Source organism: Brachyistius frenatus, unplaced genomic scaffold (assembly GCF_029030835.1).
Source record: "Brachyistius frenatus isolate BFR_SWC_R1_liver_20210118 unplaced genomic scaffold, ASM2903083v1 Contig_61, whole genome shotgun sequence".
NCBI classification, from domain to species: Eukaryota; Metazoa; Chordata; class Actinopteri; family Embiotocidae; genus Brachyistius; species Brachyistius frenatus.
This window is the reverse complement of record NW_027210660.1, coordinates 668,667-690,238: the sequence shown is the minus strand read 5'-3', so window position 1 is coordinate 690,238 and position 21,572 is coordinate 668,667. Positions and strand designations below refer to the sequence as shown.

Genomic DNA, 21,572 nt, shown 5'->3' with positions numbered 1-21,572 from the left:
AATCTCAGCGAGCCACTATCCTGGTCGTAAGAATGAAAATGAAGTTCGGGGAAATATTTTGTTACATTAGACAGCTTCCAGTATGGTGTGCTGCTGCACGTTTTCATTTTATTCTACTTCTCAGTTCCTGTTAATGATTCAGAATGCAAAATGCCTTTAAAGATATTTACGTATGGCAACTGTGGTGTGGTCTAAATCCACATCCAGGTGGACGACTTCCTGCAGACTCTGGTGAACTTTGACAAAGAGCACATCCCCGAGGCCACGGTGAGGTGTGTGAGAGACGAGTACCTCAGTGACTCCGAATTCAACCCCGACTTTGTGCGACAGAAATCCTCAGCCGCTGCGGGGCTCTGTGCCTGGGTGATCAACATCGTACGCTTCCATGAGGTATACACATGTAACCCAGCTGTCTCATGCATTGACATGGTGATGTTTTCAGTGTAAGACTGTATTTTTGATTTATTTGGTTTATTTTCTTTCCCCAAAAAAACTTGTGTTGCCTTGGATAGATTTTTGTAAGTACATCTCTCCTCTGCTATCTTCATTGTAGGATGTGTAATATCTCATGAATTTGTTGATATCCATGAACTGCATTGTAATCTGTTTCTCTCAATACCTTGTAGGCTTTTGTGGATGTCATTCATGATAACAAAGGTAATACTGTAATTTCCTCACATAAGTCAATGTGTGTGTCCGTCTACAGGTATTCCGTGAGGTAGAAATGAAGAGGATGTGTCTGTCTCAGGCAAATGCAGATTTGACTGAAGCTGCTGAGAAACTGGAGGCAATCAGGAAAAAACTTGCTGTAAGTCTTTTGAGCCCTTTGTTAGGGGTCCAGGCTCCAACGGTGGTGGAACCCTATTGTTTTTGTTGGGGAGCACCCTGAAACGTTTTTGGTTTTTTTAACAACTGGAATTAATTTAATTTGATAACTGAATTTCACCATTTTTGCTATAGTCACGCAGTGTATGTTCCAGAACCAGAAAATATAATTTAATTCAAATCGGCCAAACGATAAGACTCTGGTTGCCCGTTTTGTTCAAAAGTTAGAAAAACAAAATTTTCCCAGAATCCACTCCTGTGAATTACCCCATAGTTTCGGCCCCATACAGCATTAAATGACGGTCACATGCGTGTCAAATGTCGGTTTTCACATAGCGTAAAAATAGTTAATACAGTAATTTTCTAAGACATACTTTATTTCAGATCATCAACAGCCACATGTCTTCATATTTTTCTCTCTCTCAGGAGCTTGATAGTAGTCTGGAGACTCTGACAACGGCCTTTGAGAAAGCAACATCAGAGAAACTTAGCTTTCAGGAAGAGGTCAACAGCACAAACAAGACAATAGAACTCGCCAATCGACTGGTCAAAGGACTGGAGGTGTGAATAACAGCTGATGATAGAAGATTATTTTCATTCATGTTTCTGACAGTAGACTCTTAAAGCAGATAAAATATTTCACTGTGTTTATTGTATGTCTACTTTGATGCGTGACCTTCTCCGTTGAAGTATTTTGAGAATAAAAGACTGTTCCCTGTTCAATGCTTAAAGTTACTGTATGTGTCTGTGTTTCAGAGTGAGAATGTGCGCTGGGCACATTCAGTGGCTCAGTACCATGAGCAGGAGGAAACTCTCTGTGGCGACGTCCTCTTAACTGCAGCTTTCATCTCATATGCCGGCTCCTTCTCCAAGAAGTACAGAAGAGAGCTGCTGGACAACCTCTGGATGCCGTTCCTTCACACACAGAAGGTGAAAACACTTCGATATTCTCACAATTATTCTACAGTTGCAATGAACTCCCACAGCTTTTCCACAGCAGGCTAAGTTTAAATTTAACATCTGTCTCATTCCTGTATCAATACACAGCTCTATTTATTTTCACCAGATACCCATCCCCATGACAGGGGACTTAGATCCAGTGTCCATGTTGACTGATGGCGCAATGGTGGCCCAGTGGAACAATGAAGGACTACCAGGAGACCAAATGTCCACTCAGAATGCTGCCATCCTCACTAACTGTGAGTAGAACATGTGACCAAACAGCAGCGACTAAGATGTACTTTATCACCACAATGACGGAGCACACCTTCAAATGCCTCTTTAGAACATTTAATAGAAATAGTTCAGTGCTGAGTCTACTTTAGTCCCTTTTCCACTGGTGATACCGGCTCGATTCTACTCACTTTTTTAGGGGGTTTACATTGTCCCTGTATGTTATCTGATACCTGGGACTTTTTTTTTTATATATATATATCTTCCATCGATGTTCCCAGCGAGCTTTATCGAGAGCAAAAGGTGATGCGAAAACATTGCAGAGCACAAGCCTCCACAGTGCAATGACCTGCGCACTTGCTGAAGTTTGTGTCCTGTCTGTCCTTCACTGGAGCAGGTTGTTGCACAGGTAGAAAAATACTTCATCAGACATTCTGAAGTTTTGCACCCACTGAGTGTTACTAGTGAAGCCGTAGTTGGGTCGAACTCTGTTCCTGCACCGATATGTTCCGTCAAGCCCCGCCCACCTGACAACAATGAAGTGGACACACTTCTTTGTTTCCTCTTAACTTTAATAACAACATTTGTCTGTGAAATGTTATATAGAAGACGTGAAAGGAGATTTTATTGTTGTTGATTTTGAAGATGACGTCATGACAGTTTCATGCAGAAAACACAATCCAGAAAAGTCAAGTTGAGTAGATCCACTATCATCAGTAGAAATGGGGCTTTTGTGATACTGTGTGTTGTTGCAGGTGAGCGCTGGCCTCTCCTAATTGACCCTCAGCTGCAGGGCATCAAATGGATCAAGAGTCGCTATGGTAGCAACCTGAAGGTTGTTAGTTTAGGCCAAATAGGGTGAGTTTTTCCATCACTGCCACCCTGAGGTGTTGATATTGGCTTTCAAAATAAACCACAATGTCTGAAATGTTGTTGTACTGTATATCTGTCACATTCTGCATCAATGTACTAAAAACATTTTCAGTTTTCTTTGTGGGAAAGCTGAAAATGTGAAACAGCTGCAATGAAGCGTTTTCTGATATTCTTCTTCTTCAGCATTATTTTCCCTATCTGGGACAATAGACATTATCTGTGTAAATGTTGTTTTTTGTATTTTCATTTTCATTTATTTGTGTTAAATGTTCCAGATATGTAGACGTTATTGAACAGGCTGTAGTCGCAGGCGACACTGTTCTCATAGAGAACCTGGAGGAGACCATTGACCCTGTTATTGACCCTCTGCTGGGGCGATACACAATCAAGAAGGGAAGGTAACACAGATGTGACAAGTGACAAGTGAACCCGTGTATAAAGAAAAACAAGCATCTGTTTCCCTCGTCATGCTCTGCCCTCCAAACCTCTCTCTGTCCTGTTGTCACAGTTGTATAAAGGTCGGGGACAAGGAGTGTTTCTTCCACCCAGACTTCAGACTAATCCTGCACACTAAATTGGCCAATCCTCACTACAAACCAGAGATTCAAGCCCAGACCACCCTCATCAATTTCACAGTGACAAGGGACGGACTGGAGGACCAGCTCCTGGCCCAGGTGGTGAATCAGGAGAGACCAGATCTCGAGCACCTGAAGGTGGGTTAATGTAGTTGTTAGTCTCCCCTGCTGTTACATCATTGTGCAACTTGGTGTAATGAGTGCCTAGTTTTTTTTATGATTCGTTTGCGTAATCTCCCCACAGAGTGAACTGACAAAACAGCAGAACATGTTTAAGATTGAGCTGAAGCTTCTGGAGGACGAGCTGCTAACCAGGCTGTCTGCTGCAGAGAGTAACTTCCTCGGTGACAACGTGCTGGTTGAGAAGCTCGAGACCACGAAGCACACTGCTGCAGAGATTGAGATGAAGGTAAAATATGTGTTTGGTTGAAAAAGAAAAAGTGTTTTCTCCTATTTATTTTGATACATTTTCTGTTTCTGTCCCTTGTTCTCAGGTCCTGGAAGCTAAAGTTAATGAAGTGAAGATAAATGAAGCCAGAGAGCACTATCGCCCAGTTGCCGTGAGAGCTTCTCTGCTCTACTTCATCATGAATGATCTCAACAAGATCAATCCCATGTACCAGTTCAGCCTCAAGGTAACCAGAGTGAAACAGAGGAGCCGACTCACAGCCTCAAAACTAACAACGTGGATTTGAACAGGCAGAAGTGCACATTAACTTTAAATGCTACTAAACATTGCAAACATATTGCTGTAAACTGGTCACTGAAGTATGGTCTCAAAGTGTTTTTTAATTTGTCTTTTTTTCCTTCATTTTTTTTTTTTCAAATTATTATTTATTTTATTTTTCTGGTCTACGACCGTTTATCTTATTATTGGCCTGTCAGTCATCTGTCCAGCACTTTGAACTGGACCAAAATGTACAAAAAGTGGGACATGAATAAAGTTTGATTGATTGCTTGAGATGCAGATATGGATAACTTAATGTCCCACAAATAAATTCTTCCTCTTGTCCTCAGGCCTTTAACGTTGTTTTTCACAAGGCGGTGGAGATGGCAGAGGCCTGCGACGACGTGACGAGCAGAGTGAACACACTCATCGACTGCGTTACCTACTCCACCTTCAACTACATCAGCAGAGGACTGTTTGAGGGAGACAAGCTCACCTTTACTGCACAGCTAGCCTTCCAGGTGCCTGTGTGTTTTGTGTCCGTATGAGACAGAGACTGTGTTTCGTCCCTGACCGTGTTCTCCCTCTTCCAGTTACTCCTGATGAGTAAGGAGATAGATGTGCGGGAGCTCAACTTCCTGCTGCGTTTTAACATTGACCACAGCTATGTCAGCCCCCTAGACTTTCTTTCCAACTCAGCTTGGAGCGCCATCAAGGTTCACAAGCACACAAACACACAGGATTTGTTATTGCTTGCTGTACTTGAATTACCCCGCAAATCACCTCCTGCTGTCCCTTGTCTTTGTCCAGGTGATGAGCTTTACTGATGAGTTTCGAGGTCTGGACCGGGACATTGAAGGCTCACCCAAGCGCTGGAAGAAGGTGGTGGAGTCGGAGTGTCCGGAGAAGGAGAAGTTTCCTCAGGAGTGGAAGGGGAAAAGTTCCCTGCAGAAACTGATCATGATGAGAGCCCTGAGACCTGACCGCATGACCTATGCTCTCAGGTGATGAAGATTTTTTTGCTTCTTCAGTCGCTTGTTTTTTGGTCATCTTATTTTCCATACTGTTAAACTCATCCTCCTCTAAAACAAATGAAAAAACAGACTCTCTGTATTTATTGATATGTTTAAATCATTATAGTGGACCTTCGAGTCATGTCGGCTATCCACCTCTCTGCTATATTTTTAAACCCAGGTCATTTCCTGTTGGCACACTGTAGGAACTTTGTGGAGGAGAAGCTGGGTGTGAAGTACACAGAGGGCCGAAAGACTGAATTTGCAAAGTCCTTTCGAGAAAGTGGTCCTGCCTCTCCTGTGTTTTTCATCCTGTCCCCTGGAGTGGACCCACTTAAAGATGTGGAATCACTCGGTAGTGTTCAGAAAGAAGCTGCATGCACACACACACAGATACATTTTCATATACTGTACTCACACAAAGTGATTGGTGATTAAAGACATGGGCCAGTCGTTGCTTTACAATGCAAAGACAAGAGAACTGTAAGTATGTCCTTGTTTGGACATATAGAACAACCCATGTACAAGTAATGTAAAATTTAAGAGACACAGAAATACTTTTTTTTAGAAACCGTGATTAGTGACGAAGAGGATAAAGATTTATTTATTTTTTAAATCCCGTCCTGTGTGTTCCCAGGGAGGAAGCTGGGTTTCACTATTGACCTTGGGAAGCTTCACAACGTCTCCTTGGGCCAGGGACAGGAAACTGTGGCTGAAATTGCCATGGAAAAGGCTGCCAAGGATGGTCATTGGGTTATATTGCAGGTCTGGTTCTAAGAAAATGGGCTTCAATTCAAATATTTGGATTGATAGAACACATATTTTATTATAGGATCGAAATATATGAGTGAACGCCAGTCCCTACAGTTTTGAAAAAATACATTTAAATGTTTCCCTGCAGAACATCCACCTGGTTGCTCGCTGGCTGGGTACGCTTGAGAAGCTCCTGGAGCGCTGCTGTGAAGACAGTCATCCAGACTACAGAGTGTTTATGAGTGCAGAGCCGGCATCTACAATGCAGGAGCACATTATCCCACAGGTGGAGATGCAGTGTACCTGTACCCTCATACAATTTTTATTACAGTTCTTTACTTAGTGACACTAAACGCAGCTGTAAATCTTTTTTTTATGCATGTTTTCTGCAGGGCATTCTGGAAAATGCAATCAAGATCACCAATGAACCTCCTACAGGCATGCATGCTAATCTACATGCTGCTCTGGATAATTTTGATCAGGTGGGTTTTTCTGTTCTGCGCTAATAGTGCCGGTTGTATATATATATAAAAATTCCCCTCAGGGATTAATAAAGTAAATACCTACCTACCTACCTATTTTGTGTTTCAATCATGAGTTTATTCATTTATCGGCCCTCTGCAGGACATCCTGGACCAGTGCAGCCGTGAGCAGGAGTTTAAGACCATCCTCTTCTCTCTCTGTTACTTTCATGCCTGTGTGGCAGAGAGGAGGAAGTTCGGGCCTCAGGGTTGGAATAGGAAGTATCCGTTCAACACCGGAGATCTGACTATATCAGTTAATGTCCTCTACAACTACCTGGAGGCGAACACACAGGTGGGTTGTGTTTGGGGTTGTGGGTGGATGAGAGGGGGTACAATCAGATGACTGAGAGACACGTGTGTCAGGGGTCATAGGATGGTGAGGATGATTCGGGTGGTGATTGTATTGGCAGTGATTTTTACGATGACTTTGGTGACGAAGGTGCCATGGGAGGACCTGAGGTATCTGTTTGGGGAGATCATGTACGGAGGACACATCACTGATGACTGGGACAGACGGCTCTGCAGAACGTACCTGGAAGAATACATGCAGCCCAACCAGGTTTGTATGTGTATTCATTAAAGAAACGCAGCGTGTCGGCACATTCGGCTGTGTGCTGCCAAACAAGAACTGGCTTGTGCGCAGACATTGTACGGTAGCCAGATTTTAACTGCGCCTCTACTGCAGACTCGGGACATTTTGGGCCGAGAATCAGCTCCAGTTAGAAGCAGTTTGTCAGTATTGGTCCAAAGACTGTCCTTGGAACCTGAATAGTATGGCATGTGTGCCTGGCAGCCAGATGTGCCAGACCAGGGGATGTTTTGCCACCTTGGTTGGAATAATTTATTGTTTTATTCAGTTTTTAAAACCTAAAGCTTACAATTCTTCTAATCGCTGTTTTTTTTTTATAGTTTGACCGGAAGCTTTCATTGGCACCTGGGTTTGTCGTCCCCTCCAACTTGGACTACCAGGTAAATTGAATCATATATTGTTTGGGGAAACATTTCCCTGGAACAGTTTCATCTCCTGAATGTTGCACAGCTATCTAGTGTGAAACAGAAGTGTTATCTTATAGATGTAGAGCAAGTGGAAAAATCAGACAGTCAGTTATTCCCTGATGATTTCAGTTTCACATCCCGTAAGGGCTGTCAGTGTGATAAAATGTGTCCACCAAATGTGTTATGGTGCATCTCCAGGGCTACCATGATTTCATAGATGAGATGCTGCCCCATGAGAGCCCAGTGCATTATGGGTTGCACCCCAACGCAGAAATTGAGTTCTTGACAGTGACGTCGGATAACCTTTTTCACACTCTGCTGGAGCTGCAGTCTCCCGATTCTGTGATGGGAGAGGGGGCTTCACAGACGCTGGAGGAGAAGGTGGATACACACACGTTCAATAATACCTTAAAGGGATTAGTTTGTTTGTTTGTTTTTTTAAAAGGGATTGAAAGAAATTATTTTTCATAAACTGACTCAACATTGAACCTGTGCTAAGCCAAAGACAAGACATAAAAGATGCTGGCACACATGTGTTTTCAATGAGCCAACGCTTGACACACCACGGCAACACTTTCCAGTAACTCTACCTCTTTAGTTGTTGGAGAAACGAGTTAGAGAGGAGAACATCAGTGTTTTCCCTTCCTGTGCTCTGACTGATTCCTCACTCCACCCACCTCCAGGTGAAAACAATTTTAGATGAAGTGCTGGAGAAGCTGCCAGAGCAGTACAACATGTCCGACATCACTTCCAAGACAGCTGAACGGTCGCCCTACATCCTGGTCTGCTTCCAGGAATGTGAGCGTATGAACACACTCGTATGCGAGATCCGCCGCTCGCTGAAGGAGCTTGACCTCGGACTCAAGGTAGGCTTACACCTCCGTGTGTTATTTTACAGTGCAGCTCACATCGTCTCAATGTAGTGAAATTACTCGCTTGACTAGACAGATAGCACTAACAGAGAAGAATATAACTAGGTAGGATGAGGCAGGTAAAACAGACTGTCGTTGCCAAATGTAACGTCCAATTATCTTCTTCCAAGAAACTCTTAAACCAAAAGTGGGTTTTAAGAATAAAAAGCTCTTCCTCTTTGCAGTTAGGGAGTCTCTAATATCGCCCCACAAAAAAATCCTGAAGATTTCTCTCATCTGATCAGGCAGCATATATAGTAATGCGATAACTGTCCAGCAGCTGTTTGTCAAACTCTCATTGATGTTAAATTGCTACATGCAGCCCTTGTAATGTGTGTATTTACAGTGCATTAACAGCTCAATGTCTCTGTCAAAGGGTGAACTGGCCATGTCCTCTGAGATGGAGAAGCTGCAGACAGCCTTGTTCTTCGACAATGTCCCCGATACCTGGACCAAGCTGGCCTACCCCTCTATCTACAGCCTGGCTATATGGTGTGTGCAGCAGTTTGTCTTCAGTAATTTCATTTTTTTAAATCAACGGTTTGTCTCGTTTTGTGTATAAGCTTCTGTATTTAGCTGCAGTTGATACAATTACTGTTATGCATGGTGTGCAAAGGGATACAATAAACTGTTTGAGATACTGTGTTGTTATACATCACATACACATAGTAGACATAATATAGTTACTAATAGAATGTCCAGATGACTGACATTATCCAAGCAGCAGTCTCTCTGTCTGTTCGTGTGTGTGTGTGTGTGTGTGTGTGTGTGTGTGTGTGTGTGTGTGTGTGTGTGTGTGTGTGTGTGTGTGTGTGTGTGTGTGTGTGTGTGTGTGTGTCAGGTATAATGATGTGATGCAGCGTTGTAAAGAGCTGGACAGCTGGACTCAGGACCTTTCTCTGCCCAGTGTCGTCTGGCTCTCTGGACTGTTCAACCCGCAGTCCTTCCTCACCGGTAACACACAATTGTGCATACAAATAAGGGTTCTACGAACACATACAATAGCTTTCCCTCATTTTCTTTGCCCCTCTTGCTCCTTTACTTGTCTACTCATCATTCATTTCGAGTGTTTTCATCATGTCCTCGCTCTCCAGCTGTGATGCAGTCTCTGGCTCGTAAGAACGAGTGGCCTCTGGATAAAGTGAATCTGACTGTGGATGTGACCAAGAAGTTTAAGGAGGAGTTCAACCAACCTGCCAGGGAGGGTGCATACGTGTTTGGACTTTACATGGAAGGTAGACAAACAATGACGTTCATTTCCTCTTATCCTTGAGCAAAGTACTTATCGTACTATATTAAATTCTTCCTCTTAACCGTGGTAATCCTTCCCCAGGTGCGAGATGGGACACTCAGACCGGGGTGATCACTGAGGCCCGTCTAAAAGATCTGACCCCAGCCATGCCCGTCATCTCGGTCCGAGCTGTACCCAATGATCGTCAGGAGACCAGGAATATCTATGAGTGTCCCCTTTACAAGACCAAGATCAGAGGACCCACATATGTTTGGACTTTGAGTCTCAAAACAAGGGAGCGGCCTGCCAAGTGGGTGCTGGCTGGAGTGGCTCTGCTGCTCAGTGTGTGAGCCAGAGGTCAGAGGTCACAGGTGAAGATTCAGAAGTTGAGAGGGAAAACCTATTGGGGAAAGTACGGGTCTCCAGCTCTCTTAATGTCCCTTTTTGTACTCACTTATCATCCTTACTTTTCATTTTATCATATTTTACAAACTTAGCAGATATACAAGAATTGGAGGAGGGAGTCTAACTCTAACAGAGAAAAATCACTGGAACACAACCAGATTTATTTTCTTTTTATTGAAAAATGATAAAATATACAGAGAGAAATGCCAAAAAAAAATTCACACTAGATCACAGTTAGAACTGATAAAGTCAAAGCATGTATTGAACAAATCAAAAAGTCTACAAACTACAAGATGCTGTATAAGCAGGAGAAAAAAAACAACAGTGCTGCCTCATTAGAGCGGCATCCAAGTGTTATTTTGTAACACATGTACCTCTTACAGTATGTTATGCAGCAGTTTTAATAGCACATTAAATTACACGGGTGAAGTCGTTCTGACAACATGACAAGACAACCTCTAATTGCCTCGTTGCTCCTTCTCACTTCACAGTACACATGGGTGTAGCATTCATCCATTTAATACAAAAATAACAAAAGAAATGTGTATATACTAGCTGGTTTTCAACTGGAGATTGTAATGCACATACTGTAGCTCTGACGCCGTATGTGCTAACAAGTCAATCTTTCTAGTTTGGCCTCTGTGTGTATTTTTTGTGTTTTCTGCTAATATGTTCTCTAGTCACTGTCAGACCAGTCGAGCTCCATCATGTCCATGGCTGCGGTCGCCATGTTGATCTTGGTTCCGTGCCGCACGCTGCAGCTCTTCACAGAGTTCTGATTGGACGATGACCGCATGCTCACCTGCACCCCAGAGTGACCGATGACGCCCACTTCGCCTCTAATCTTTTGGCTAGCGGCCTCGGTAAGGTCACCTCTGACTCCCTGGACTACAACTCCCCTGTCACTCCTGCGACCCCTGACCCCCAGCTCACTCCTGACACCGTGACCCACGACCTTCATCATTCCCATGTCGCCCATGTTTATGTCCATGTCCCCTAGTCTCTCCATGTCCCCCATCTCATCCATATCCAAAGAAAGCATGTCCCCCAAACCCCCCATGCTCCCGTGAAGACCTTTGAACATGGTGGGGAGTCTTCCTCCTTCGAGCCCTCCCTCCATCCCTCTCTCCTCTAGTCTGTCCCCGAGTTTTTCTATCTCCCATCCTCCCTCCTTCTCCCTCTCACCCTCTGCCTCTCCGAACCCACCCGAGTACCCTCGGACGATGGTGGTCACCCTGCTTCTCTGCATCCCCCCTCTCTCCCTGTCCCCCTCCTCCCACGTCCTCTCCTCCCTCTCCACTACGCCTCCCGGGAAGCTCCTGAGCGTCACCTGCACCCGTCCTCCCTCCAGACTCCCGCTGTCGTCTCTGTCCCTCTGCCCCCAGCCTTTCTCCTCCACGGTTCCTTCGTCTTCCTCGTCCTCCTCTCCGAACCTCCCCTGCAACCCTCGGAGCATGGCGTGCAGCCTCCCGCCGTCGAGCGAACCCATCCCCCTCTCGATCGCTGTACTGCTCCCCCTCTCTGTGTCTCCATTGCTGAGTGTGCGGAGGAGACAGCTGACGCCAGCGCTGCTGACACCGGCGCTGCTGACCCCGGCACTGTTGGAGTCCTGAGAGTGGGAGCGGAAGAAAGAGCCGGACGAACCGATGGACATCGGTGTAAAGAACTGATCGAGGCAGACAGGAGAGAAGAGGAGATCATAAAAAGGTGGCAGTTGATTTTGTTTTCATCCGTTTGTTTCACCAGAATGACATTCAGTTCTGCTTCTGCTTACTGGTGAGATGTTTGAGCGCTCCATAAGTAGGGAGGTTGGACTGGGAGTCATGTTGGACCTCTCCATCAGCCTCTCCTCCCACAGTCGGAGCCTCCTCTCCCGCTCCTCCAGCTCCTTCTCCTTGGAGTAGAGCTCCCTCTCTAGCTTCCGAAGGCGCTCCAGGGTCGACTCGATTTCACACCTGTCGTATTAATAGACAGAAACATTAACAGACAGAATATCAGTGATCTGTTCTGACTACCTGCGAGCAGGTTTGACCAAGTTTAAACCGCAACTTCACTGCAGCCAAAAAAGAAGAAATTACAGATTTAGTTTCAAATAACTACTCCGTACAAGGAGAATGAAATTATTAAATACTTCAAACCCACACGCATGTTGTTTTGTGAAAATGTATGCTGCCATATTGAAATGAGCTCATTATTTGCAAAATACTCTTCCACAAAATTGTAGAATACATTTTAATCAACTTCAGTTTTCTAGTAAAGGAACGCTCTCACAGTTTTCTACAACATCTAAATTAATTTACAGTGGAATTAGGTCAGAGTTACTAATTATGAGTCATTAGTATACAGCAAAGCTGCAACTTTGACAAGCTGTCTCTGGCATCACAAGACAATATAGCTAACTCCTTTCAAAATAAATTGATTTATTATTTCCTATAGCAGACTACATTTTTTTATTTTGGCAGAATGTTTTTACATGCAGGAATCTGACTATGTTTTGCCATGCGTGAGCTGTAAACGCACAAGGGGCTTTGAACACAAACACACACTGCTTCTCAACCTCCACAGCCCCCCGCACTCCCACCCCCACCACCACCACCATTAATCCAGCGTAGTGAGGTTGATATTCACGTCAGAATACAATATGGCTTGTCAACATTTTTTTGCATACATCATCAGTGAACTATTTTGCTGCAGTACTTTCTGCTTCCACCAGAGGTCACTGTGGGATTGGGTGAGGTTCCATAAATCTGCATTCACAAACACAATCAACTCTCACAGCCACTAAATATAGACAGAGATGTGACGCACATCCATACGTCGGCCAGTGTTCCTTCCCGGTTCATTCATCCCTCCCCCATCACCTCCTTCACTCTGCCTCCCCTCCTCCTTGTCCAAGTTTTTCCACCCTTACCCAAAACTTCACTCAGAATTGATTGCCTCAAGCTGCACTCATGTTAAATATGCACAAAATCTCGCACCTTCTCTCCTCTGGTCCTTTGCCCACCTCACTCCCTCTCCCCGGTCAACTGCCCACTCGTTGTTTCCCACAATCCTCACTGTTTCTGTCTTGCTCAGTGTTTTTGATTTGACACTCACACAATACATTTCTGTTCTTCCCTGAACTTCTTCTTTAACTCATATTTGATTCCCCCCTTTCCCATCCAGCACACACACACACCCCTCCTCCAACATCACCCCTCTGTCTTTCTCCCCATGGTAGAGTGAGGGCAAAGTGGAGGAGTAGAGGAATCTCTTCCATGGACCCTTTCCAGAGAGCTTAATATAGACTGAAGTAGAGCACAGGGTCATGCATTCAACTTGTCTCCTGAGCTTCAGAGCTGTGTGTGTGTGTGTGTGTGTGTGTGTGTGTGTGTGTGTGTGTGTGTGTGTGTGTGTGTGTGTGTGTGTGTGTGTGTGTGTGTGTGTGTGTGTGTGTGTGTGTGTGTGTGTGTGTGTGTGTGTGTGTGTGTGTGTGTGTGTGTGACAGAGTGTATGAATTCGTGGAATACGTGTACATGTGGTAAACCACAGACGACATTCGTCAGTCTGACAAGAAAACAACAACTTTACTGAATACACTTTAACAAATGAAAGAAGACCTGTCATGCTCAGACACAGTGCAGTTACAGTCTGTCTACAGGACAGTGTGTGTGTGTGTGTGTATTAGTGTGTGTACCTCCACTGGTCCTTGTTATGTAGGAAAGAATTACACTGGTCCGGTAGCCTGCTGTCATTAGCCATGGTCTCCAGGGTTACCAGCACCTGTTTAAACTGGGGACGCTCCTGTTGGTACAGTCATGCACACAAAACAGAAGAACCTCCTCAGCATCTTTAAAAGTGTTGAAGTGAGAGACATAAAAACATTTTCAGGACTTTAACTGTTTTTTTCTCTCGTGAATTTAGCTTACCTTTGGGTCTGCTTGCCAACATTTCCTCATCAGCTCTGCAAAACTTGCTGGACAGCTGGTGGGAACAGTCAGCCTCTAGATACCCAGACACACAAACACATACCACACATACAGATGCCTTTAGTTTAAAAAAAAAAAAAAAAAAAAAAAAAAAAAAAAAGTCATATCAAGCAGTCAAAGTCAGAATGTGACACAAAGTCTTACTTAAGGGCAGTGGAGCTTTCAGTGGAGCTTTCAGCTTCCAGCTAACATGCTTATGATTACACTGCTGATGTTCAGCAGATATGTTTGCCAAGATCGCCATCTTAGTTTAGCATATTAGCATGCTTTTGTTTGCTAAGTAGCACAAAAGACAATTTAATTAAAAGGTGAGTTCATCTATTTCATGAGGACTTTGAAGATTTAATTGAGAGTGGTCTCCTCAGCAGTCATTTTATTTTGAATCAAATACATTACTTTCCTGGTCTTATTTCCCCCCAAAAAATGTCATTAGGCAAGGGTACTTTTTTGTGTTCAATTTTCTCATCTCCACTCCCAGCATCTGTGTAGAAGTCTCTTTAATAAAATGTTAACATTTCCTTAATTAAGGAGAAGGTACTTGACATCAGAGTGAAACATTTTCGATTTAGTATTATTCTCTGTAATTATTCCATCCATCTCCTCTGAAAACACTGCAGTACTTGTACATTCTCTTAACTCCACCCGTCTGACAGAACTTCATATTATTTCCTCTATGAAGACCTTTAGCTGCTCCCTTGACATAATTCCAATAAACCCTTGAAAGAAGTTATTTGCATTTTCGCTCGGTGATAACCAGCATTGTTCATCCTTCCAACAAACACGCACTTGTACAACCACTTCTGAAAAAACTGAAAACTTCATATAAAAAAATTAAGAGACAATAAAGGCTTTCAGACTTAAGTGCAGCCTCTGACACTGTACACTACTCCATCCTCAGCCTTAACTTTAAATGGTTCTCTGCATGCTCATCCAACTCTTCTTCATCCTCAGCCTCCATCCCCCTGTCGTCCCACAAGCCTCTGTACTTGTGCCACTCCAGTTCTCTGTATTTATGCTTCTGTCAGATCCCATTATTCAGAAACACATTTTGTTCACTGTGGATGACACACAGCTCTACCTTCACCTAATACTATAACAAACTCATTGATCTCAATAAACTGTCTTCAGGACAGAACCTGGGAGCCTACAAACGAGCTCAATGAGAAGAAATCTGATGTTTATTATTTGGATGAAAGCATTTAACCAACATGATTTCTGCTCATCTCGGCACATTGTACGCTTTCGTTACATTACATCACATGCAAAATACCTTCGATGTGTCAGGTAGTCAAATTGAGTTCAAACTCAGATGAATTCTCTGTAAAAGGTCTAAAAACACTCTAAAACACATCACTCTTATTCTCGCCTCTTTTCATTGGCTCGCCAGTTGGCTATAAAATTTAATTTGACATCCTGATACTTGGTTACAAAGTGTTAAATGGTCTTGCCCCTTCTTATATTACAAAGCCCTGGTCCACATATTACGTTATGAGGGGGTTGAACCAAGACCCATGACGAAGTACTACAGGGACGGGGATTTCTCTTTAGCTGCACCAAAACTATGGACTTCTCTGCCTCTCAGTTGGACATTTGAAAATCTCAGTAAAAGAGAGAATGATGCACCGAGTCCCACCTACTTGAAATCAATTAGAAGACCAGAGAAAAACCTGACAGCCAAAACTGTTCTCGCTTTGGCAAATATTGTGTATACTATGTTGGACATAGTAAAAAGCTATTTGGGAAACACATTTCCAGTGCCTTTAAAACTAGTGCTTTCCAGGAAAAAATAGGACATACTGTGTGTGATTAATAGATATGAAATTCTATTACACTTTATAGTCCAAGAAGTTCTTAATTAGCTAACCTATAATGTACAATCAGTCTGTTTATGGCACAAAAACGGTGGTGTGTGCCCCTGTTTATTTTTTTGTAATATGTAAACTGCAGCCACAACAACAACAACAACATCACACACCACACACACACTAAAATAATGTCCCTGCATTAAAGATTACCAGGCATCATCACAGGTCTGAATGAGCCTGGACAGCTCTATAGGACAGTACAGTAAATGGAAACAGTTTTCTCTGGGGATTAATCCAAAAATATCACCAACTCTGAGTGGAGAGAGGGCGAGTGGATGAGAGGTATAGCAATGGAGGGGAAATCAGAGGGAGACTGGGAAAGAGGAAGAGAGGGAGAGAGAGAGAGAGTTATTTAAGGAGAGTATTTGGAGATTAGCCAGCAGCTACGCAGGAATCATGTTCTCTGGGTTGTTTGTGGGCCCACAGTGTGTGTGTGTTAGTGCATGTGTGGCTATGGAAGGGAATTCGAGCATGTTAGTGACTGAAAAACAGATTCCAGTATAACCATCATCCTCTACCACCCATAAACCTGTACAATCAACCCTCCTATCGCTGCAATCTCCCCCCCACTGTGTCTCTCCCTTTCTCTCTCATAAAGGCTTTAGCCAGGGGGAGTCTGGCCAAGATCCACTGCTGTGTATCCAAGCCTTACAAGAGCAGAGAACTGACATCAGGCCTAAAAATACACAGCCTCACCAGCTCACAGTGGAAACCATGAGAGCATCGCATTGTGCCTCCAGCCGTCTCAAACTCTGGTGCTTATGCGGTGCGTTCAAAAAGGAGTGTTTGGGTGTGTGTGTGTGTGGTGGGGTGTGTGTGTGTTGTGCAGGTTACCTCTTGTTTTTCCACCACCAGCCATGCAACCTGCAGCCCTTCAAACCCTTTGAAAGGAACCTCCCGAGTCAGCATCTCCCATAGCACCTGGCCACACAACAGACTGTGTTGGTTCATTCAGATGATAAATAAAATCAGTGCTGATACCAAAAGGATATCAATATCTTTGACACCTTACTTTGGGAAACATGTAACTTTTTTGAATGAAACAATATCTTAATTTAAAAGATGAAACCTCTTCTCAAATGTCTCAAATGTTAAATATTCATTATAAACGTATGTAATCAAATAATGACGCTTCAAATCTCAGTGCTACTTCTCAAAGTGTAATACAAAAGTATTGCAGTTTGATTCCTGGCCTTATAATACTGATCAAGTGCTGCCAACTCACCACACCATAGGAGTAGGTGTCACAGGTCTCGGAGACAGGCAGACTCTGAATGACTTCTGGAGCCATCCAGGGGAAAGTGCCCACCACCGTCATGTGGGTGGTGTGGGACAAAAACTTAGATGCTCCGAAGTCACAGATCTTGAAACCCAACAGAAACAGGTATAAAAAAAATGCTCAACTTGTGAGCCTGAATTTTGTTTTCCCTTTAAATCACAAGATCATTGTTACAAACCTTCAGCACTTTTTCTGCTGTCATTACCACTGTAAAACAAAGAATACAGAAAAAAGTCAAAGTTGTACTACACTAAATTGTTATACAACGTAGCTAATAGCCAACTGGAATGCAGAACTGAGGTTTCGATGTGAATATATACAGAAAACAAGAAGAACAACATCAGAATGAAGTTTAGATGTCATGTTACCGTTTCGTGACTTTAGATCTCTGTGAATCACTTTGACTGGAGCTTCTGCATGGAGGTAATGCATCCCTGTAAGGAAATGTAGTCTTAATAACTGGGGGAAACAAACTACAACTACAACTATTACAACTTTAGATGTTTATTCTCTGATTGATTTTAGTGTAATTTCATAACAATATTCAAGGTTTGTCTGAAAACCATGAAGAAATCAAGAAATCCATGGACCAACATTTAGATTTAAGACAATTTGGTCAATAAATTGACCAGATATGATATGGGTAGTATATGGAACTTGTATATTCACTATGATAAATATAAATATGATCAGGCTAATTACTAACACTGTATGTCACTTTTTACTGTTTAACTACCTTAAAACCAGAATTTAAAAATGTAAATGTTTCTCTCTTCCCGGGTATATAACCATCATAATTGGCTCTGAATTTATATCAGATAGAGACTGTGATTAAGAGGTAAATAAAAAGCTGTGGATTTCCTCCAGTACATGACACCTTGAGTATAACAGTCTACAGGATCCTGGTGATCACATCAGTGCTCCAACCTCTGAGATGATTGATATTATAATCCAATTGTCAAGTGTACCTTTTGCTATCTGTATGGCCCATGTCATGATCTGCTCCATGTCCATCTCCTCACTCTGTTCACTGGAAAGGTACTCATACAGAGATCCTTCACTAGCGTATTCTGTAAGGTAATACACACACACATAGAGGAAATGCAGCAAAGCAGTAAGAGAACAATTAAAAAGAAAAATCATGTATACTCGTGCACAGCTGCACATCCTGTGCAATGATGATGCTCATGAGCAGACCGATGCATTAAACCATTCGTACTGAAATGCTAGTAGGTTATATTTAACCCATCACTCAAATTAATTTAGTTTGATCCCTTTCAGAAATGGCCTTTTAAATACTACAATTCCACTTGAATAATACAGTGACAGCTACTATTCTGATATTTTTTTAAGATTTCACTGACTCATTCTAAAAAGGGTGAAAAAAATCTCAAATCTTCTTTTTGAAATCATTTGGATATTTTCTGCAGCTCAGTTATAATCTACCTCAGTATGTTACAATGTGTGAGAAAGTCAACAACCAGTGAAGCACTGAACACCACACAGACAAGCCAGCTCAAATCAGTGGAAAAACTGGCAACCTTCACACCCCGACTGTCTAATCCAGATTATGTGAGAACCTTTTAACCTTTTCCATTTCCCTGTAATGTCTGACAGATCAAAGGGACAAGTGTGAGACAGGATGTATTGTCCAAGCAAAGGAGGCCTTTGCAGCCTGGTGGAAATGCAAATAAAGGCCTGAATGTTTCTGTTTGCAAAATTTACTAAAACCAAAATCCAGCTCCTGAACCACATCTTATTAGAGTTTACTGTACTTTTTATTTTTAGTGAGCTTTAGACTTTATACACTCAGCTGCAGCAAGAATTGTCAGTGGACAACTCTGTAGTGGTGTGTCACTGTTTTATCTTAACCTTAGATCCCTATCCAGGATTACAACTACATCCAAACATGTTGGTTTCAGTTTCAAATGTCCTGCCAGGAAACACAGAAAGACCCAGCGTTCAGAGTATTCACTGATACTTTAAAACACATGCGTAAACACTGCTCGGCCATCGGAACATGTGGTAACATGTCCGTAACTCTCTCCATCAAGGATCAAACGCAAACTAATAAAGCGAATACATGCACACACTGTGTAGTTTTATATGGGAGGACAGAAAGTCCTGACCCTAACCCGTCCATGCCTCACCTTAAACCTTGATCTGCCCATAACATAATGTTACTTATATCCCATAGGCCTGATCACCAAGTATAATAATACATTTTATTTTGTGGAGCACTTGCTCAAAATATGACCTTTATCTGAAGTTCTATGAAGCTCATATTTAGGTTTTATGCAGCTGTGAGAACATCTGAAAGGCTATGTGAATCTCACAAACACACACTCACAGACACACACATGGGGTCTGACCTGTGACAATGCCATAGTTGGGAGATTCCAGCACGGCTCCATAAAATTGAATGATGTTTTTATGACTCAGTACACTGAGAATCTCAGCCTAGATGAGGAGACAAGAAAAAGAGAAACGGAGGGAAAGGGAACACCTTCATTACTAGAAATACGACCTTAAACAAAATAATAATTCCTGACAGAGTGTAAATCTGACCGTTGGAACTTGTTATCCAGCTCTAAAGTTATTACTGACTGCGTCTCCAGGACGCCTGAGCTGAGGTCTTCATTCCACAAACTGAGTCTCCAAAACAAAGAGCTTCCACACTGCAGTGACAAACATGCCATTAATCTGAACTGACATATAAATCATAACCTCTTTGTCTTTGTGAAACGTAACTTTTGCAAAGCAACATAATAACTAACCACCAGTTAGATGAACTCCAAAATATTTAGTCAATAATTCGTTTTTCTTCCAAAGAGCAGTATACATTTTTAATTTGTATTGTCTTCATTTCTTGCATGTGAGGAGCAAATATCATGCATGCATGCATTTACACATAAGATGCATGAACATTGTGTTTGTGCAAAGAGCCCCGAAAAAGGTGCATGAGGGTTTCACTAAGCTGCAGTTCTCCCGTCCCATAATCTATCAACTTGTATTTATACATGAACTGTACACATACGGTTGTGCACGTCTGCCTACCCTCCATGTGTTTGTGTCGGTGTGAGAAAGTGAGTGTGAGAGAAGTCAGTCGACCAACAAATCCAAATGTCTTCTCTGTAGTTTTTATGTCAATGGCCCATGTGTGACAGTAAATTATATTTTCTTATATTGAATTAAATCTGCTGCTACGACAGTAACACTGCACCTTATTCACCCCCGGGTCACCCTAACATCTGACAGTTTCCTGACACCGACTCGTGAGACTCTACTGCCTCACTATTATTAACAAGGAAGGAAATTATGTTTGGATCACCTTCTGGGTCGTACTCATGAGAGACTTGCCCGCCCAGGCCGCCTGAACTGCAGTGCATTAAGCCTTAAATCAGCACACATCTCAACCCTAACATACAATGGGAGGAACAAGGGAGTCCAGGCATAAATAAAAGAGCTCCATCTACAAAGGGTGGGAGGAGGAGGGGGACAAGGAGAGGTATGTTTAAGATAAACACATGGTCAATGGCAGACAACAGCAGAAGAGGAGGAGGAGGGAGGGAGGGAAGGGGCTTTGGATCCAAAGAGAATCTAAGAAGTGGAAATAGGTCTAGGGCAGTAATGTGGCATAAATATAAAAATTATATTTGTGTGTCTCTACAACAGAGGTGGAATGTGTGTGTGTGTGTGTGTGTGTGTGTGTGTGTGTGTGTGTGTGTGTGTGTGTGTGTGTGTGTGTGTGTGTGTGTGTGTGTGTGTGTGTGTGTGTGTGTGTGTGTCTCTCTCCCCTTTACCTCTTTGTCAATCTTCAAAAGCTTCTTCACAGCCACTTCCTTGTCCTGGGATATCCAGAGGGCTCTGTAGACGCTCCCAAAGCTGCCTCCTCCACAGTTCTCATAGAAGAGCAAGTCCTCATGCTTTATCTGCACAAACGACGAGCCAGGGGACGACATGGCATACTGACTCACGCACACTCAAAACACACTCACACACACACAGGCAGCCCAAAAGCAATGAATGCTCATCCAACCAACCAACCAACAAAATGCTTTCCCAAATGTATGCAAGTCACGGATCAGCTCAGAGCGAGAGAAGGAGAAGAACTAAAGAGAGGCGGAGTAGTTTTTCCTCCACAGGGGTCGGAGTGGATGTTGTCAGTCAGCAGAACAGATTGTCAGGGAGAAGAAACCAGAATGTGCTGGAAAGAGAGAGAGAAGTTTGCTCCCTGTGAGTCAGGAAAAGTTGACTGTCACTACCAGACAAGGTGTTACATTGCCTGATAGTGGTGATCTGGGGTAACTACAACACAACACACACACACACACACACACACACACACACACAGAGCTTGAATATAAGGAAGGGGTGAGTGTTTGAGTGTGTGTAAGGAAAGGTTTCCAGTCAATGTGTGCAGTCTGACCTGTAGCAGACACACTGTTCAAATATGGTCACTGGCATTCAGGGCATTCCTTCTTCCTGGATAACTGTGGCTATATAAAGCTTTC

At 43.0% G+C, this 21,572-nt stretch overlaps 2 protein-coding genes across 2 annotated transcripts in view; one reads left to right on the top strand and one right to left on the bottom strand.

Annotated features, from left to right (window-relative positions):
* Window positions 1–10,057, top strand: part of dnah9l (dynein, axonemal, heavy polypeptide 9 like) — a 33,959-nt gene extending 23,902 nt beyond the window's left edge. The window contains exons 62-87 of the mRNA XM_069706105.1: window positions 208–390; window positions 707–808; window positions 1,252–1,386; window positions 1,582–1,755; window positions 1,892–2,024; window positions 2,754–2,856; window positions 3,147–3,269; window positions 3,380–3,584; window positions 3,691–3,855; window positions 3,941–4,081; window positions 4,464–4,634; window positions 4,707–4,829; window positions 4,924–5,117; window positions 5,333–5,481; window positions 5,764–5,891; window positions 6,028–6,165; window positions 6,272–6,361; window positions 6,504–6,695; window positions 6,843–6,962; window positions 7,313–7,372; window positions 7,598–7,780; window positions 8,083–8,265; window positions 8,687–8,802; window positions 9,152–9,264; window positions 9,405–9,545; window positions 9,644–10,057. Of these exons, the coding sequence (XP_069562206.1) occupies window positions 208–390; window positions 707–808; window positions 1,252–1,386; window positions 1,582–1,755; window positions 1,892–2,024; window positions 2,754–2,856; window positions 3,147–3,269; window positions 3,380–3,584; window positions 3,691–3,855; window positions 3,941–4,081; window positions 4,464–4,634; window positions 4,707–4,829; window positions 4,924–5,117; window positions 5,333–5,481; window positions 5,764–5,891; window positions 6,028–6,165; window positions 6,272–6,361; window positions 6,504–6,695; window positions 6,843–6,962; window positions 7,313–7,372; window positions 7,598–7,780; window positions 8,083–8,265; window positions 8,687–8,802; window positions 9,152–9,264; window positions 9,405–9,545; window positions 9,644–9,891 (3,813 nt within the window). The 3' untranslated portion in view covers window positions 9,892–10,057. The remainder of the gene's footprint in view (window positions 1–207; window positions 391–706; window positions 809–1,251; window positions 1,387–1,581; window positions 1,756–1,891; window positions 2,025–2,753; window positions 2,857–3,146; window positions 3,270–3,379; window positions 3,585–3,690; window positions 3,856–3,940; window positions 4,082–4,463; window positions 4,635–4,706; window positions 4,830–4,923; window positions 5,118–5,332; window positions 5,482–5,763; window positions 5,892–6,027; window positions 6,166–6,271; window positions 6,362–6,503; window positions 6,696–6,842; window positions 6,963–7,312; window positions 7,373–7,597; window positions 7,781–8,082; window positions 8,266–8,686; window positions 8,803–9,151; window positions 9,265–9,404; window positions 9,546–9,643) is intronic.
* Window positions 10,058–10,101: 44 nt separating this feature from the next.
* LOC138625288 (uncharacterized) lies at window positions 10,102–21,541 on the bottom strand. Its single transcript, XM_069706109.1, has 11 exons — window positions 20,862–21,541; window positions 19,431–19,518; window positions 18,027–18,128; window positions 17,427–17,492; window positions 17,237–17,265; window positions 17,005–17,142; window positions 16,614–16,700; window positions 13,855–13,929; window positions 13,623–13,729; window positions 11,721–11,901; window positions 10,102–11,612 (listed from the first exon to the last, which is right to left on the bottom strand). Exons 1-11 carry the CDS (start codon window positions 21,018–21,020, stop codon window positions 10,623–10,625), a joined length of 2,022 nt encoding a protein of 673 aa, XP_069562210.1. The 5' UTR covers window positions 21,021–21,541; the 3' UTR covers window positions 10,102–10,622.
* Window positions 21,542–21,572: the final 31 nt, after the last annotated feature.